Genomic DNA, 16,912 nt, shown 5'->3' with positions numbered 1-16,912 from the left:
TTTCCAGAGATAGGTCCATTTGCTTGCACTAGTTGCTTGGGGACAATGCCACTTAGGACCCTCTTAAAGTGAAATGATTCTCTTGAGGTTGTTTGAACTACACAAATGAATTTGGACTGAAACCTAAAAGAAAGCACTTGTATATACAAATCCTCAAGAGAGATTTTCTTTCTATTATGCCTGACAGGTACAGTTCCTTGCTTCATGTTTTCATATGGAAATTTTACTTTCTTTTTAAAAAACTTTTCACCATGGATTTTCAGTCATACCCAGGAATAGAGTGCTATGATGAAGCTACTATGTACCTACCACCCAGCTTCCATGATTGTCACCATTTTGCCATTCTTACTACATCCGTTTTCTCCCTTGCTTCCTTTCATAATTCAGTTTTTTTTTTTTTTTTTTTTTTTGAGAGAGTCTCGCTCTGTCTCCCAGGTTCAAGGTTCAAGTGATTCTCCTGCCTCACCCTCCCGAGTAGCTGGGATTACAGGCACCCACCACCACACCTGGCTAATTTTTGCATTTTAGTAGAGGCGGGGTTTCACCATGTTGGTCAGGCTGGTCTTGACTGGTTTTTTTAAAGGAGTTGACACCGAAAGGACAGGCAAGAAAGGCAAAAATAATGAAGTGAAACTACATCAAACTATCATGTCATCTACAAACAGATAATTTTACTTCTTTTCCAATGTAGAAGATGCCTTTTGTTTTCTTGCATAATTGTTCTGCCTAGAACTTCCAGTCGTATGTTGACTGGAAGTGGCGAGGATGGGCATCTTGTTCCCAATCTTAGAGGAAAAGCCTCCAATTTTTTATAATTGACTGTAAGCTGTGGCTTTGTCACCTATGGCCTTTACTGGTATTGAAGTGCATTCCTTCTATAACTAATTTGTTGAGGGTTTTTATCACAGAAGAATGCTGAGTTTTACCAAGTGCTTTTTCTGCATCTATTCTAATGATCATATAGTTTTTATCCTTCATTCTGTCAGTATGGCGTATCACATTGATTTTGCATATCTTGAACTATCCTTGTATTTCTGGGATAAATACCACTTGATCATGGTGTATGATCCTTTTAATGTACTGTTGAATATGGTTTGCTAGTATTTTATTGAGGAGTTTTGCATCTATTTTCAGTAGGGATATTGGCTTGTAGTTTTTTGCTGTTACAGTGTTTTTTTCTGGCTTTGGTATCAGTGTAGTGCTGACCTCATAAAATGAGTTTACTGAAGAGCTTGGTTGGGCTCTTCTTCCATTTTTTTGGAAAAGTTTGAGAAGGATTATTCTTTAAATGTTTGGTAGAATTCAACAGTGAAGCCACCAAGTCCTGGGCTTTTCTCTGATGGAAGATTTTTCCTTACTGATTTAATCTCCGTACTCTTATTGATCTTGTCAGGTTTTCTATTTATGATTCAGTCGTAGCAGGTTATGTGTTTTTAGGAATTTATCCATTTATTGTAGATTATCCAATTTTTTGGCATATAATGTTTCATTATAGTCTCACAATCCTTTGTATTTCTGTAGTTACCAGTTGATTTTTTTTTTTTTTTTTTTTTTTTTTTTGAGACGGAGTCTTTGCTCTGTCGCCCAGGCTGGAGGCTCACTACAAGCTCCGCCTCCTGGGTTTACACCATTCTCCTGCCTCAGCCTCCCGAGTAGCTGGGACTACAGGCGCCCGCCACCTCGCCCGGCTGGTTTTTTGTACTTTTAGTAGAGACGGGGTTTCACCGTGTCAGCCAGGATGGTCTCGATCTCCTGACCTTGTGATCTGCCCGTCTCGGCCTCCCAAAGTGCTGGGATTACAGGCGTGAGCCACCGCGCCCGGCCATTTTTTTTCTTGAGACAGAGTCTTGCTCTGTCCCCCAGCCTGGAGTGCAGTGGCCAGATCTCAGCTCACTGCAAGCTCCGCCTCCCGGGTTCACACCATTCTCCCGCCTCAGCCTCCCGAGTAGCTGGGAGTACAGGTGCCCGCCACCTCGCCCGGCTAGTTTTTTGTATTTTTTAGTAGAGACGGGGTTTCACTGGGTTAGCCAGGATGGTCTCGATCTCCTGACCTCGTGATCCGCCCGCCTCGGCCTCCCAAAGTGCTGGGATTACAGGCGTGAGCCACCGCGCCTGGCACTGTAGTTACCAGTTGTAATGCCTTCTCTTTCATTTCTAATTTTACTTCAGTCTTGTCTATTTTAATCTTAGGTAGTCTGGCTAAAGGTTTTTGTTGGTTTATCTTTTCATACAACCAACTTTCAGTTTCATCGATCTTTTCCGTTGTCTTATCTCTCATTTATTTCTGCTATGATCTTTATTATTAATTTCCTTCCTTCTACTGGCTTTGGGCTTAGTTTCTTCTTGTTTCCTTCTGCTGACTTTGGGCTTAGCTGCTGCTTTTTCTAGTAACTTGAGGTGTAACATTAAGCTGTATAAGATCTTTCCTACTCACCCTTGCTCTCTTTGGTACCCATTTACGTGGAATGTCTTTTCCCATCTTTTTACTTTCAGGATACATGCATTCTTAAAGCTATAGTGAGTTTCTTGTAGGCAGCATATACCTTAGGTCTTTCTTTTTTAATCCAGTCAGCTACTATATATTTTGACTAGAGAATTTAATCCATTTACTTTTTTGTTTGCTTTAAGGAGATAGGATTTCTGTCACCCAGGAGGAGTGCAGTGGCATGATCATACTCCAACCACTCCCAAGTTCAAGCGATCCTCCCACCCTAGCCCACCAAATAGCTGGAACTACAGGCAGATGCCACTGCACCCAGATAATTTTTTAAAATTATTTTCTGTAGAGATGTCTTGCTATGTTGCCTAGGCTGGTCTCAAACTCCTGCCTGCTCTCAAGTGATCCTCCCGCCTCAGCCTCCTGAGTACATTTATATTTAAAGTAATTATTGATAAGTAAATACTTACTGTTGCCATTTTATTCATTCTTTTGTGGCTGTTGTACAGATGTTGTGTTCCTTTCTTCCTCCCTTCCTGTCTTCCTTTGTGATTTGATGACTTTCTGTAGTGATATGCTTTGATTCCTTTCTCTTTCCTCCATAGTATAGGTTCTTGCTTTGTGGCTACTATGAAGCTTAAAACATCCTGTAGTTTCAATAGTCTGTTTTAAGCTGTTAACAGCTTAGCTTTGATTGCATACAATTTATACTCTTACTTCCATTTCCCACATTTTATGTTTTTGATGTCACAATTTACATCTTTCTATATTGTATATTAACAAATTATAACTTTTTAATATTTTAATCTTTTATACTAGAGTTATAAGTTATTTAGATACTACTGTTACAGTATTAGGGTAATCTGGATTGAGTGTATAATTACCTTTATCCCAGTGGGTTTTATAATTTTATATGTTTTCATGTTACTAAGTGTCCTTTCTTTTAAGCTGAAGAATTTACTATTTCCTATAAATCAGCTCCATTACTTATGAAGCCCCTCATCTTTTGTTTGTCCAAGGAAGTTTTTGTCCCTTCATTTCTGAAGGCCATTTTTGGCAGGTAAAACATTCTTGGTTGGTAGTACAGTCATGCACTGCATAAAGACATTTTGGTCAGCGATGGACCACATATGTGACAGTGGTCTCATAATGATGCTTAAAAAATTCCAATCACCTAGTGACATAGCCAATGTAACATTGTAAAGCACATTACTCACATGTCGTGGTTTAAACCTGCACTATCAGTCATGTAACCATAGTACATATGATTATGTACAGTACAGATTATATACAGTACATAATAATGGATAATAGTAATAAGTGACCACATTACTGGTTTATATTATTTTTATACTATTTATATTATTTTAGAGTGTATTCCTTCTACTTACTAAAAAAGACGAGTTAACTCAAAAACAACCTCAAGCAGATGCTTCAGAAGAGATTCAAGACAGTGATATTCATGATCCTAAGCCTGTGTAGGCCTAGATTGGTGCATATTTATCTTCGTTTACAACAAAAAAGTTTAAAGAGTAAAATCGGGCAGGCAAACTGGGCCTTGAAAGTAGGCTACTGAGTTAAGAAGACAGAGTCCTGGAAGATTTGCAGCAGGTTTTGATGACTTCACATACACAGCTAAGTGTACTAAATGTTGTTCTGGAATGTTACCCTTTTATTATGAAATGCAAATATGCTCACCTTTATGGTCCTTAGGAGTTACTCCTTATTGTAAGTAATTTAGGGATATTAACTCAGCCCAACCCTATGAAGTCTGTCCTATTCTAACAATGAGGAACGCGAGGTGCGATACAAGATATTCCAAACTCATCTTGAAGATTTCTTATTCTATACCAGACTCAGCTATTTCCCCAGTGAGTCCTGGTTTCTGTCACAGGTAAATGATATTCAGAGAGTTTTGCACTTTAGAGGCGCATTCCTCCTGAGCCGTTAGCAGTCATAAGCCTTTTCAGCGGTTCAGGCTAGAAAAAAGTCCAATAAGAAAAAATGAAAAATGCATACTATATTTCTAATTTGAGGATACACTGTGTTCTTGGATAAGGAGACAAATTGTAACTAAACTCTATGTGTGTGTATACTCTTTAGTATGAAGAAGCTTCCGAGCCTGCTAGTGTTGACTATCTAGCAGGCCTAGACTCTAATGGCTTCTGTTTTCTCCTTTAGCTCTGCCTGCTTAGGACTCTGCCCAGCCAGGAAGGAAACCTACAGGAGGAAGAATGGCTGCAGGGTGGCTGACAACCTGGTCACAGGTACACAAGAAATTTCTCGATTTCCAAAAGCACACTGCCATTCCTGAAAAGAACACATCCCTTGCCCCTGACCTGAAGCTTCACAGCCCAGTCTGAGCTGGCTTCATCTTCCACAGTTCCCAGGCTGCTGCGTGTGGAAGAGGGAATCCCTGGGAAAGGCTTGTATTCCCACATTTGTTAACGTTCTCCAGATATTCTTCCATATTTTTGAGTATGAATTCCATACTTGAGTGCTGTAAACAAAGACTTTTACTAGGAAAACTGTTGATCATTTCTCAAGTATTTCTTGCATTCCTACAGTATCCCCTATCTATTCTGGATCTGAATAAGACCAAAAGAGTCCTCACAGCCTCACTGTGCAAAGATCAAGCCAACCATATTTTAGAAAAGCTGTTTTGACCATGACCCTGAATGAAATGGCCCAGGGAGTAGGATTTAAAGAGAGTTCTGAGAAGTCAGCTTTAAGGCAAATTAATAGAAGGCCTCTGATGTATGTCTGAGTTTCCAGTGCCCTGGGTCTTCTCTGCAGTCCTGTCAGCCTCACCCACCATTCTCCTGGTATATTGTCAAAAATGGTCATCGGCTGAGCCAGCGTATGTATGTGATGTTTTAGAACTCCGTGACCTTCCAGGAAGTGGCAGTGGACTTTTCCCAGGAGGAGTGGGCATTGCTGGACCCTGCTCAAAAAAATCTATACAAAGATGTGATGCTGGAGAACTTTAGGAACCTGGCCTCAGTGGGTAAGGCTGGCCTCTTTCCTTCATTTGTTTATGTAGCAGATAGTTCTTAAGTGCGTATTGTATTCCAGAATCTGTGAAAAGAATGGCAATACAGTGGTTAACCGCAAAATGAATGGTCCCTGCCCTTGAGGGGGCAGTCCAGTGGCTTCCCATGAAAATGCACTGATTTCATTTTCTCTATCACTAATAGCTTTAGGTAATTTGTGATCTGTGTCTGATCTTGTGTATAGGTTTCAAGGGTCACTTCCGTATAGGGCATGGACTATGCTTTTTGGTCTTTGTGAAAGAAAGAACTCAGCTCTGATTGTTTCGCTGTTCCTAAAGCTGCACTTGACTATTTTAGCAGTCCTTTAATTAAAGTCAAAGTATGGCAGTCAGTTTTGTGGAATATTTAATTCTCACACATTTCTCCCACATCCTCTCTTTCTGCACGAGCAGGGTATCAGCTCTGCAGACACAGTCTGATCTCCAAGGTGGATCAAGAAGAGCTGAAGACAGATGAAAGAGGAATTCTACAAGGTGACTGTGCAGGTGAGCCCTGGGCAGAACAGAGTACGGCCTTGGCCATTGAGGGTTGGTACATTTGGGAATGTCACTCAGTGCAGGAAAAGAAATCTGAGGCCATTACATGAGCTTCCTTCCTGTTTCACCATCTGTCCAATCATTCATGTGTTAATTTGGTCTCTGAGAAAAGTTTTAACCCCTCCTTAAATGTAACATTTCCATGAATGCCTTTTGTTTAGTTCTCCCTATTTTCCAGATAATACTTATTTCCCAACCTCCACAATCCTTTCCAACTAAATTACCTCCCATTTCTACTGCTTGTTCCTATCACTGGTGAATCACTGGTTGTGTCTTCTCTCACACATTTCTCTACTTGCAAGATACTATTTGAAAACAAATCTATAGGGTCTCGCTTCCTTTTTCTTTCATCTCAACCTTTTCTCCCAATAATTATAAAAATTTTCCTGTGCTATTTCAGACTGGGAAACTCGACTTAAATCAAAAGATGCAATTGCTGTGCAGAACATTCCTGGGGGAAAAACATCCAATGGCATAAACATGGTAAGACTTACTAGGAATTATTCCTGGTCTTTGTAGAAGTCTGGGAATTTCAATGAGTTAAAACATCAGCACCCAAAGCAGGGGTAAGAAGAGTTCAGGCACCAAGCTTTCACCAGAAAGCTATCTCAGGAGAGAGTTCATTTTCATGAAATTGGAGAAATGTGTAAACCTAGGTTAACACTTGCTGGCTCACAGAGAATAACCACAAGTAAACATTTACTTAAATATGATTTTAGTGTTAAGTATTTAGTACATAATTCATTCATTCTTCACTCAGTATTAGAAAAACTATATTAAAGAAGCCCTTTGCTGGGAAGGAATAGAGCCTTGGATAGAGGACTAGGCTTATTCAACTCAAAAAAGCTAATAGGGCAAAAGTCATGTGCACATACTGAAAATGGTAAACATGTCAGTTATGATCATGTGCTTCCTATATATGGCAGAACCCTCATGGAAGAGAATTCCTGTGAATAAGGTGAAAGTGAAAAAGCCTTTAGTCACCACTTACTCCCTTTTCAATAGGCAGAAAATCAACCTGGTAAGAACTCCCTGGAGTGTAACCATTGTGGGAAATTCAGAAAGAACACTCTCTTTATTTGTACAAGATACTGCAAGGGAGAGAAATGCTATAAATATACAGAGTATGGCAAAGTCTTCAACCATCCCTCAACTCTTAGGAGTCATGTGAGCATTCACATTGGAGAGAACACTCTTGAATTTACTGATTGTGGAAAAGCTTTCAATCAAGAGTCATCCCTTGGGAAACACTTAAGAACTCCCACAGGAGAGAAGTGTCATGAGTATGATCAATGTGATATGTCCTTCAGCCTACACTCTTCCTGCTCAGTACATGAGCAAATACCTACTGGAGAGAAAGGCGATGAATGCAGTGACTATGGCAAAAGATCTCCCCTTAGTGTCCACAGAAAAACTGGTAGTGTGGAGGAGGGTCTGGAATGTAATGAACATGAGAAAACTTTCACTGACCCTTTGTCCCTTCAGAACTGTGTCAGAACTCACACTGGAGAGATGCCCTATGAATGCAGTGACTGTGGGAAAGCCTTCATTTTTCAGTCTTCCCTTAAGAAACACATGAGATCTCATACTGGAGAGAAGCCTTATGAGTGTGATCACTGTGGAAAATCCTTTAGCCAGAGCTCTCATCTGAATGTGCACAAAAGAACTCACACTGGAGAGAAACCCTATGACTGTAAAGAATGTGGGAAGGCTTTCACTGTTCCTTCATCCCTTCAGAAACATGTGAGAACCCACACTGGAGAGAAACCGTATGAATGCAGTGACTGTGGAAAAGCCTTCATTGATCAGTCATCCCTTAAGAAACACACACGCTCTCACACTGGAGAGAAGCCTTATGAGTGTAACCAGTGTGGAAAATCCTTCAGCACAGGCTCTTACCTTATTGTGCACAAGAGAACTCACACTGGTGAGAAAACCTATGAGTGTAAAGAATGTGGGAAGGCCTTTAGGAATTCCTCTTGCCTGAGGGTACACGTGAGAACTCACACTGGAGAGAAGCCTTATAAATGTATTCAGTGTGAAAAAGCCTTTAGCACAAGCACTAACCTTATAATGCACAAGCGAATCCACACTGGCCAGGAACTCCATGAATGAAATGACGACAGGAAAGTGTTTGTTGCCCCTCATGCCTCCTTTCTCACTTTAGAACATACATTGCAGAGAAGCCCTGTTATGGCCACATGGAAACAGCCTGGCTGTTACACTGGGACAAACCTTATAAATGTTATAGTGCTGATTGTTTTTGTCAGTGAGTATTTCATTCTTATATGTGTCACAACTTATGTAGATCTTATAGTTACCTTTTCAGTTTAATTCCATTGTGAACAGAATACATGGTCTTCAATATGTAGATTCTTTGTGATACAGATTTGAACATAATTGCTGGACACGGATGTACTGAGGCAGACAGAACTAGTTGCTGTCTCAATATCCATTCCTCCCTTCTTTAAGTAATAAAATTTACTATTTAGTTCACCCTGGCAATGTGGACAGTTTTCACCCAGCTTTCCTTATAGCTTTCCTTACAAATGTGTCCACATCCCTAGCCCATGCAAAGTAGGCAGAAGTCACTGGATACAGCTTCTGAGGAAGCTCATGGAAATGGGAATATCTCATCTGGCGTCTTTTTTCTTAACTATTTACCCTCTGTCTTATCCCTTATTTCCTAGAAAATATATACACCAAGAGGAGGCCAGAGAAAAGATACTAAATGAAACAACAGGGGAGACGCAATATTATCTAGTTGCACTAATCCTGTATTGCTTATCTCTGGGTTTCATATTACAAGAGAAAAATTAACTGCCATGTGGTTTAAACCACTCTTGTGGGAAGTTCCTCTTTCAGCTGATTTCAGTCCCAACTGTTATGTCTGTGTTTTCTAAGGCAGAAGGATCACTTAAGCCTAGGAGCTTAAAATCAGCCTAGGCAACACAGACCCCATCTCTACCAAAAAAAAGAATAATTAGCTGGGTACCAGCTGCACACCTGTAGCCTCAGCTATTCTGGAGGCCAGAGGCAGGAAGATCATTTGAGCCCAGAAATTGAGGATGCAATAAGCCATGTTTGCACCATTGTACTCCAGCCTGGAAAAGAGTGTGAGACCCCAACTCTTTAAAAAAAAAAAAAAGTCATCTATTTACAAACTTTGTCTTCTGATCTCTATAATCGAGAGTGGTATTGTGTCCGGAATTGGTGGGTTCTTGGTCTCACTGACTTCAAGAATGAAGCTACAGACCCTCATGGTGAGTGTTACAGTTCTTAAAGATGGTGTGTCCGCAGTTTCTTCCTTCTGGTGGGTTCGTGGCCTTGCTGGCTTCAGGAGTGAAGCTGAAGACCTTCGCGGTGAGTGTGGCAGCTCTTAAAGGTGGCACATCTGGAGTTGTTCGTTCTTCCTGGTGGGTTCCTGGTCTCGCTGGCTTCAGGAGTGAAGCTGCATACCTTCAAGGTGAGTGTTACAGCTCATAAAGGCAGCGTGGACCCAAAGAGTGAGTGGCAGCAAGATTTATTGCAAAGAGTGGAAGAACAAAGCTTCCAGTGTGGAAGGGGACCTGAGCAGGTTGCCGCTGGCTGGCTCAGGCAGCCTGCTTTTATTCCCTTATCTGACCCCACCCACATCCTGCTGATTGGTCCACTTTACAGAGAGCTGATTGGACTGTTTTGACAGGGTACTCATTGGTATGTTTACAATCCCTGAGCTAGACACAGAGTGTTGATTGGTGCATTTACAATCCTTTAGCTAGACATAAAAGTTCTCCAAGGCCCCACTAGACTCAGGAGCCTAGCTGGCTTCACTTAGTGGATCCCATGCTGGGGCTGCAGGTGGAGCTGGCAGGTGCCAGTCCTGCGCCGTGCACCCATACTCCTCAGCCCCTGGGTGGTTGATGGGACCGAGCACCGTGGAGCAGCGGTCAGCGTTGGTCAGGGAGGCTCGGGCTGCACAGGAGCCCACCATGGAGTGGTTGGGGCATGGTGGGCTGTAAGTCCCGAGCCCCGCCCCACGGGGAGACAGCTTAGGCCCAGCGGGCTGGCACTGCTGGGGGACTGGGTGCACCCACCACAGCTGCTGGCCTCGGTGCTAAGCCCTTCACTGCCCTGGGCCAGCAGAGCCCATGCCTGCGGGAACTCGCACTGGACTATGAGTACTGCGCACAGCCCTGGTTCCCACCTGCACCTCTCCCTCCACACCTCCCCACAAGCAGAGGGAGCTGGCTCCGGCCTCAGCCAGCCCAGAGAGGGTCTCCCACAGTGCAGTGGCGGGCTTAAGGGCTCCTCAAGTGCCGCCAGAGTGGATGCCGAGGCCGAGTAGGCACTGAGAGTGAGGGCTGCTGGTACATTGTCACCTCTCAGTATGTTAAGACATCATACTATAACCATGGTTTTTCTAATTTTTTCAGAGTGGACGCCGAGGCCAAGTAGGCACTGAGAGTGAGGGCTGCTGGTACATCGTCACCTCTCAGTATGTTAAGACATCATACTATAACCATGGTTTTTCTAATTTTTTTTTGTTGTTTTTGAGACGTAGTCTTGCTGTGTTGCCCAGGCTGGAGTACAGTGGTGTGATCTCAGCTCACTGCAACCTCTGCCTTCCGAGTTCAAGTGATTTCTCGTGTCTCATCCTCCCAAATAGCTGGGATTACAGGCACATGCTACCACGCCTGGCTACCTTTTTGTATTTTTAGTAGAGGCAAGGTTTCACTATGTTGGCCAGGTTGGTTTCGAACTCCTGATCTCAAGTGATCACCTGCCTTGGCCTCCCAGAGTGCTGGTATTACAAGTGTGAGCCACTGCACCCAGCCAAATTGTTTTTTTTTTAATTTATCTTTCTAGGCCAGTGCAGTGGTGCATGTCTGGAATCCCAGCACTTTGGGAGCAGAAGGCAGGCAGATCACTTGAGCTTACCAGTTCAAGCCCAGCCAATGAGTTGAAACTCCATCTCTACAAAAAATACACACACACACACACACAAATTAGCCAGGTATAGTAGTGTGCTACTCAGCAGGCTGAGGTTGAGAGGATCACCTGAGCCCAGGAGGCAGAGGTAGCAGTGAGTCGAGATCATGCCACTGCATTTCTGCCTGGGCCACAGCGAGACTATCTCAGGAAAAAATAAAAATCTGTTTCTCATTTTTTGGGGGCATTACAATTGGGTACAAATAGGTTTACTCATTTTATGTTTCTGGCAAATTGTCCTATTATTCTTTTTTTTTTTTTTTTTTTTTTTTTTTTTTTTTTTGAGACGGAGTCTCGCTCTGTTGCCCAGGCTGGAGTGCAGTGGCCGGATCTCAGCTCACTGCAAGCTCCGCCTCCCGGGTTCACGCCATTCTCCTGCCTCAGCCTCCCGAGTAGCTGGGACTACAGGCGCTCGCCACCTCGCCCGGCTAGTTTTTTGTATTTTTTTAGTAGAGACGGGGTTTCACCGTGTTAGCCAGGATGGTCTCGATCTCCTGACCTCGTGATCCGCCCATCTCGGCCTCCCAAAGTGCTGGGATTACAGGCTTGAGCCACCGCGCCCGGCCCTGTCCTATTATTCTTATCTAGTATCCATAGATTTCCCGTAATGATTTTCATTAATTTATTTGATATAAATGTGAGCTACTGACTTAGAAATGCCATTTTCTCAAACTGTAAGGACAACCAGGAGCAACTTTTTCTCAGCGTTACATCAGTTACACTGTTGCTTACAATAGCATCCACCAGCTATGGTCATCTTTACATCCCACAACTTGTCCTCTCTTATTGATGCCTTTATGAGTTCTTTCATAAGACATAGGTGAGTAAGATGTTTGCTGGGGAATAGACCCAAACATTCAGGCTAACCATCTGAAGTTTCTCGGGGTTTAGTTGTCTGGAGCTTGCCAAGATATTCCCTCTAAAGTGAAAGGAAAATTGCTGCAATTTGTGCTACTAACAACAAATAGCACAATGCTTAGTAAGTTTTTTTGGTTTCTGGAGGCACTATATTGACACATCCAACCCATCTTCAGATGACTATTAGTGAAGTCTCTACCCTACAGAAAAGAAGCAATATGACAACACTTTGAGAATTTGGAGAAACAACACATTATGGGCCAGGCATGGTGGCTCACGCCTGTAATCCCAGCACTTTGGGAGGCCGAGGTGGATGGATCACCTGAGGTCGGGAGTTCGAGACTAGCCTGACCAACATGGAGAAAACCTGTCTTTACCAAAAATAAAAAATTAGCTGGGGATGGTGGCGCATGCCTGTAGTCCCAGCTACTTGGGAGGCTGAGGCAGGAGAATCACTTGAACCCGGGAGGTGGAGGTTGTAGTGAGCTGAGATTGCGCCACTGTACTCCAGCCTGGGCAACAAGAGTGAAACTCCATTTCAAAAGAGAAAAACAACACATTCTGGCAATATATGAGGGCAGGATGACAAACTCAGACAAGGACAGAATAAAGCCTGAAAACTTTCAAAAATAGTTTACAAGATAGAGGGAAACTTTCTGTTTTGAGATGGAGTGTTGCTCTGTTGCCAGGCTAGAGTGCAGTGGCGTGATCTCAGCTCACTGCAACCTCCGCCTCCTGGGTTCAAGTAATTCTGCCTCAGCCTCCAAGTAGCTGGGACTACAGGCATGCGCCACCACACCCAGCTAGTTAGAGATGGGGTTTCACCATGTTGGCCAGGATGGTCTCGATCTCTTGACCTCATGATCTGCCTGCCTCAGCCTCCCAAAGTGCTGAGATTAAAAGTGTGAGCCACCATGCGTGGCTGAAACGGGGTATTTAAAAAAAAAAAAAAAAAATTTTAAATTTATCCAGAAATGCAAAGTTGGTTATACATTAGAAAAATCAATAAATACAATTCACTTTTAAAGTAGGCTTATTATCATTCACTCATACTAATAATTACTAGGCACCTAAAATGAATGAGGCAGTGTTCAAAGCATTTAACATATTATTGAAAAAATAGGATTATCTCAGTAAATATAGAAAAAGCTATAAAGAGGTATTACTGAGAAAAATCTTTCAAAATATAAACACTATATAAAAATGCAAAAGTAAACAATAGTGGAAAATGAGTTTAAAATCAGGAAGATAATGGTATCCACTATTAAAAACACTACTTAGTATTTTACTGGAATCTTAAGTGAGGCAGGCTAATAAAAGATATTTTAAAACCTAAGGACCAGAAAAGTAGAAGTAAATCTGTCATTTATAATATTACCTTAATGGAAACTTTCAAAGGATGTATATGTAAATTATTAGAATTAATGAAAATGTTTAGTATCTTAAAGGTAAACTTGGAACTTATACTCAGGAATAGAAAAATTTAGAGGGTGATACCATTTATGAGAGCAACAATAGTATAACATACGGAAGAATAAATTTAAAACTTACCAAAATTGTTTTGAAGACAGTACTGAAAACATTAAGCCAGGCGCGGTGGCTCACGCCTGTAATCCCAGCACTTTGGGAGGCCGAGGCGGGCGGATCACAAGGTCAGGAGATCGAGACCACGGTGAAACCCCGTCTCTACTAAAAATACAAAAAATTAGCCGGGCGCGGTGGCGGGCGCCTGTAGTCCCAGCTACTCAGGAGGCTGAGGCAGGAGAATGGCATAAACCCAGGAGGCGGAGCTTGCAGTGAGCCGAGATCGCGCCACTGCACTCCAGCCTGGGCGACAGAGCGAGACTCCGTCTCAAAAAAAAAAAAAAAAAAAAAACAAAAAAACATTAAAATGACCTAAACAAACTTGAGACATTCATAGGCCAAATTCTGAAAAGACTGAATTCTCCCAAACTGATTTAGATTCCAAAAGTTCCAAAGTTATACAGCTCCACTTCCAGATTGGCTGTAGACATTTACAGGAACCCGCATAGTGAATTAACATCTTCAAAGACCCTGGAAATCTGTGGACAAAAAAAGGAGTGAGAGAATTAAATGCCAGAGGATGAGCTCCTCCTAGAAGAGCAGAAATCAGTGGCTGGTTTCTTCCCTGAAGGCATTTTCCTGGTCTAGGAGCAGATTGGTGGAGAGCCAGGCCTGCCACAGGCAGAGGAACTTTATTGGAATATGGAGAGACCAGGGGGACATTATAATGGTCACAAGGCTAGTGTGACACTATAACATAAAACGGACTGTCTTTACCAGTGCTGCATGTCCCTATGATGATTTGCTGAGTGCATAGCAACAGCTGGTGTTGGGCACTAACCAGGAAAAAAATGGATATCCCTGTTGTCTTGCAATGCTTAGGTTCCACAGTCCTGCTAGAGGAAGTGATCTGAAATAGTCACAGGAAAGATCTTACTCAAGATGTTTGAAACCAGAAGTGAACCAAAACTAATTTTTTTCACATCTCAACCTCTGATTGGATCAAAGTTGAGGAGATTCTCATCTGAACTGCTTGACAGAGGAAATGGAGTGACTTCTATGTGAAAATATTTTTCGATTTCTGTTGTTCTTCTAAACATAATATCCACATACAATTTAAAACATCACATGATGTGCAGAGCAGAAGGACAATGTTACCAATCATCAAGAGCAAACGGTCCAACAGAAATAGTCCCATAGATGATATGAGAAGTTAGAATTGTTACAGAACCAACAGGTTCGTATATCTGCTGTGTAGTAGCAGACCAATTACACAGACAGGGATTAAACAGAGAGTTTAATTACCACAGGGCACCAAGTAAGGAGATAAGAGGAGACAACTCTATACCCCCAAGAAGTTCCAGGCTGGAGTTTTAAAGGGGATCAGGGAGGGTGAAGGACTGGAGAATTAGAGTTGTTGATGGTCAGAGCAAGCAGGATGAAGTCATCAGGATGTGGAAACTGGATTATTTGTTAAGTCAGCTCGTGGGGCCCCTCAGACCAGCTGAGTCAATGGGGTCCTTCAGACTAGCTGACATGGTAGGTTTATCGGCATGTAAAAAGTGTGAAAGAATATCTCAAAGGAAAAACAATGTTTTATAATGGTCAAGTTATCAATAGAGGAGTTACGGGGAAGTATGATCTTGTAACAGGGTGATATGGTTTGCCTCTGTGTCCCCACCCAGATCTCACCTTGAATTGTAATCCCACCTGTCATGAGAAGGACCCAATGGGAAGTAATTGAATCATGGGGGTGGGTTTTTCCCACGCTGTTCTCATGATATGAATAAGTCTCATGAGAACATATGATTTTATAAAAGGGCGGTTCCCCTGCACACGCTCTCTTGGTTGTCACCATGTAAGTTATCCCTTTGCTCTTCGTCCATGATTGTGAGGCCTCCCCAGCCATGAGGGTCTGTGAGTCCATTAAACCTCCTTCCTTTATAAATTACCTAGTCTCAGGGATGTCCTTATTAGCAACATGAGAACAGACTAATACACAGGGTCTACATAATTCTAGGACAGTAGGCACCAGTGAACTATGAAGGAGGTCAGAGATTAAACTTGATTAATGTTGAATGTGCTGTAAGCTTGGTTTTCCATCTATCCCCCTCCTTTCCTGATTAATTTTATAAAGTTTAAATTAAAAAATTCGAATGGATGAAAACACAGAATTGTAGGCTTACATCTGTAATCCCAGCACTTTGGGAGGCCAAGGTGGGTGGATCACAAAGTCAAGAGTTCGAGACCAGCCTGGACAACATGGTGAAACCCCATCTCTACTAAAAATAGAAAAATCAGCTAGGTGTGGTGGTACATGCCTATAATCCCAGGTACTCGGGAGGCTGAGGTAGGAGAATCACTTGAACTTGGGAAGCAGAGGTTGCAGTGAGCCAAGATTGTGCCATTGCACTCCAGGGTTGGGTGACAGAGCAAGACTCTCTCAAAAAAAAGAAAATACATAGAATTGCATTATCTAAGTGGAATCTATAAAGTAGAAACAATCTAGAGGCAAAAATTCTGTAAGTGGGCCTAAAAGCAAACTAAACAGCAAATAAAGGTGGGGGAAGAGGGCAATCAGTGAACTCAAGGTAGGTTAACAAATGTGCCAAACTTACGGACACGGGAAAACAGTGTTTTCTAAAACTGATTAAAAACATCAAACCAGCAGATTCAAGCTCAGCAAACCCAAGTGAGATAAATGCAAAGAAAACCACAATCAGACAGTTCACCATCAATCTGTTTAAAAAAAAAAAAAAAGGGTCCCGGTGCAAGTTGGCCAAATAGGAACAGCTCCCAGCATGAGCAACACAGAAGACGGGTGTATGTCTGCATTTTCAACTGAGGTACCAGGTTCATCTCCCTGGGGAGTGCTGGACAATCAGTGCTGGTCAGCTGGTGCAGCTCGACCAGCGAGAGCTGAAGCAGGGCAAGGCATCGCCTCACCTGGGAAGCGCAAGGGGGAAGGGAATCCCTTTTCCTAGCCAAGGGAAACACATAACATCTGGAAAATCAGGTAACTCCCACCTTAATACTGTGCTTTACCAAGGGTCTTAGCAAATGGCACACCAAGGGATTATATTCACACCTGGCCTGGAGGGTCCCACGCCCACAGAGCCTCCCTCATTGCTAGCACAGCATTCTGAGATCTAACTGCAAGGCATCAGGGAGGCTTGGGAAGGGGCACCCGCCATTGCTAAGGCTTAAGTAGGTAAAGACTGGGAAGCTCTAACTGGGTGGAGCCCACCGCAGCTCAAGGAGGCCTGCCTGTCTCTGTAGACTCCACCTCTGGGGATAGAGCATAGCTAAACAAAAAGCAGAAGAAACCTCTACAGATGTAAATGACCCTGTCTGACAGCTTTGAAGAGAGCAGTGGATCTCCCAGCAAGGAGGCTGAGATCTGAGAACGGACCGACTGCCTGCTCAAGTGGGTCCCTGACCCCTGAGTAGCCTAACTGGGAGATATCCCACACTAGGTGCAGATTGACACCTCACACGGCGGGGTACACCCCTGATACGAAGCTTCCAGAGCA

General features: G+C 42.8%; 3 protein-coding genes across 8 annotated transcripts in view; all 3 read left to right on the top strand.

Moving 5' to 3' along the window:
* The window catches only part of ZNF559 (zinc finger protein 559), a 54,021-nt gene extending 49,317 nt beyond the window's left edge, over positions 1 to 4,704 (top strand). For 2 of the 4 annotated variants that reach the window (XM_050770373.1, XM_050770371.1), the window contains one exon: positions 4,619 to 4,704. In XM_050770373.1, the coding sequence (XP_050626330.1) occupies positions 4,619 to 4,690 (72 nt within the window). In that variant the 3' untranslated portion in view covers positions 4,691 to 4,704. Of the gene's footprint in view, positions 1 to 3,808; positions 3,918 to 4,618 lie in introns of those variants that run through there. The other 2 variants (XM_050770369.1, XM_050770368.1) reach the window with 2 other exon arrangements.
* PIN1 (peptidylprolyl cis/trans isomerase, NIMA-interacting 1) overlaps positions 536 to 16,912 on the top strand; it is a 429,836-nt gene continuing 413,459 nt past the window's right edge. Inside the window, exon 1 of one of the 2 annotated variants that reach the window (XM_050770786.1) lies at positions 536 to 539. The gene's annotated coding sequence lies outside the window, so the exon portion shown is untranslated. Of the gene's footprint in view, positions 540 to 14,094; positions 14,099 to 16,912 lie in introns of those variants that run through there. The other variant, XM_050770790.1, reaches the window with a different exon arrangement.
* Positions 4,619 to 8,522, top strand: ZNF177 (zinc finger protein 177). 2 transcript variants are annotated; one of them, XM_050770488.1, is made up of 5 exons: positions 4,619 to 4,704; positions 5,318 to 5,444; positions 5,883 to 5,975; positions 6,427 to 6,509; positions 7,512 to 8,522. In XM_050770488.1, the coding sequence occupies exons 1-5, from the start codon at positions 4,672 to 4,674 to the stop codon at positions 8,139 to 8,141; spliced, it is 966 nt and encodes a 321-aa protein (XP_050626445.1). In that variant the 5' UTR covers positions 4,619 to 4,671; the 3' UTR covers positions 8,142 to 8,522. The 2 variants fall into 2 exon arrangements, with proteins under 2 accessions (XP_050626445.1, XP_050626444.1); XM_050770487.1 differs by having other exon boundaries at positions 7,032 to 8,522.

The sequence above is a fragment of the Macaca thibetana genome, chromosome 19 (assembly GCF_024542745.1).
Source record: "Macaca thibetana thibetana isolate TM-01 chromosome 19, ASM2454274v1, whole genome shotgun sequence".
NCBI lineage: Eukaryota > Metazoa > Chordata > Mammalia > Primates > Cercopithecidae > Macaca > Macaca thibetana.
Note: the sequence above shows the minus strand (reverse complement) of the source record. Positions and strands in the feature narration are given on the sequence as shown.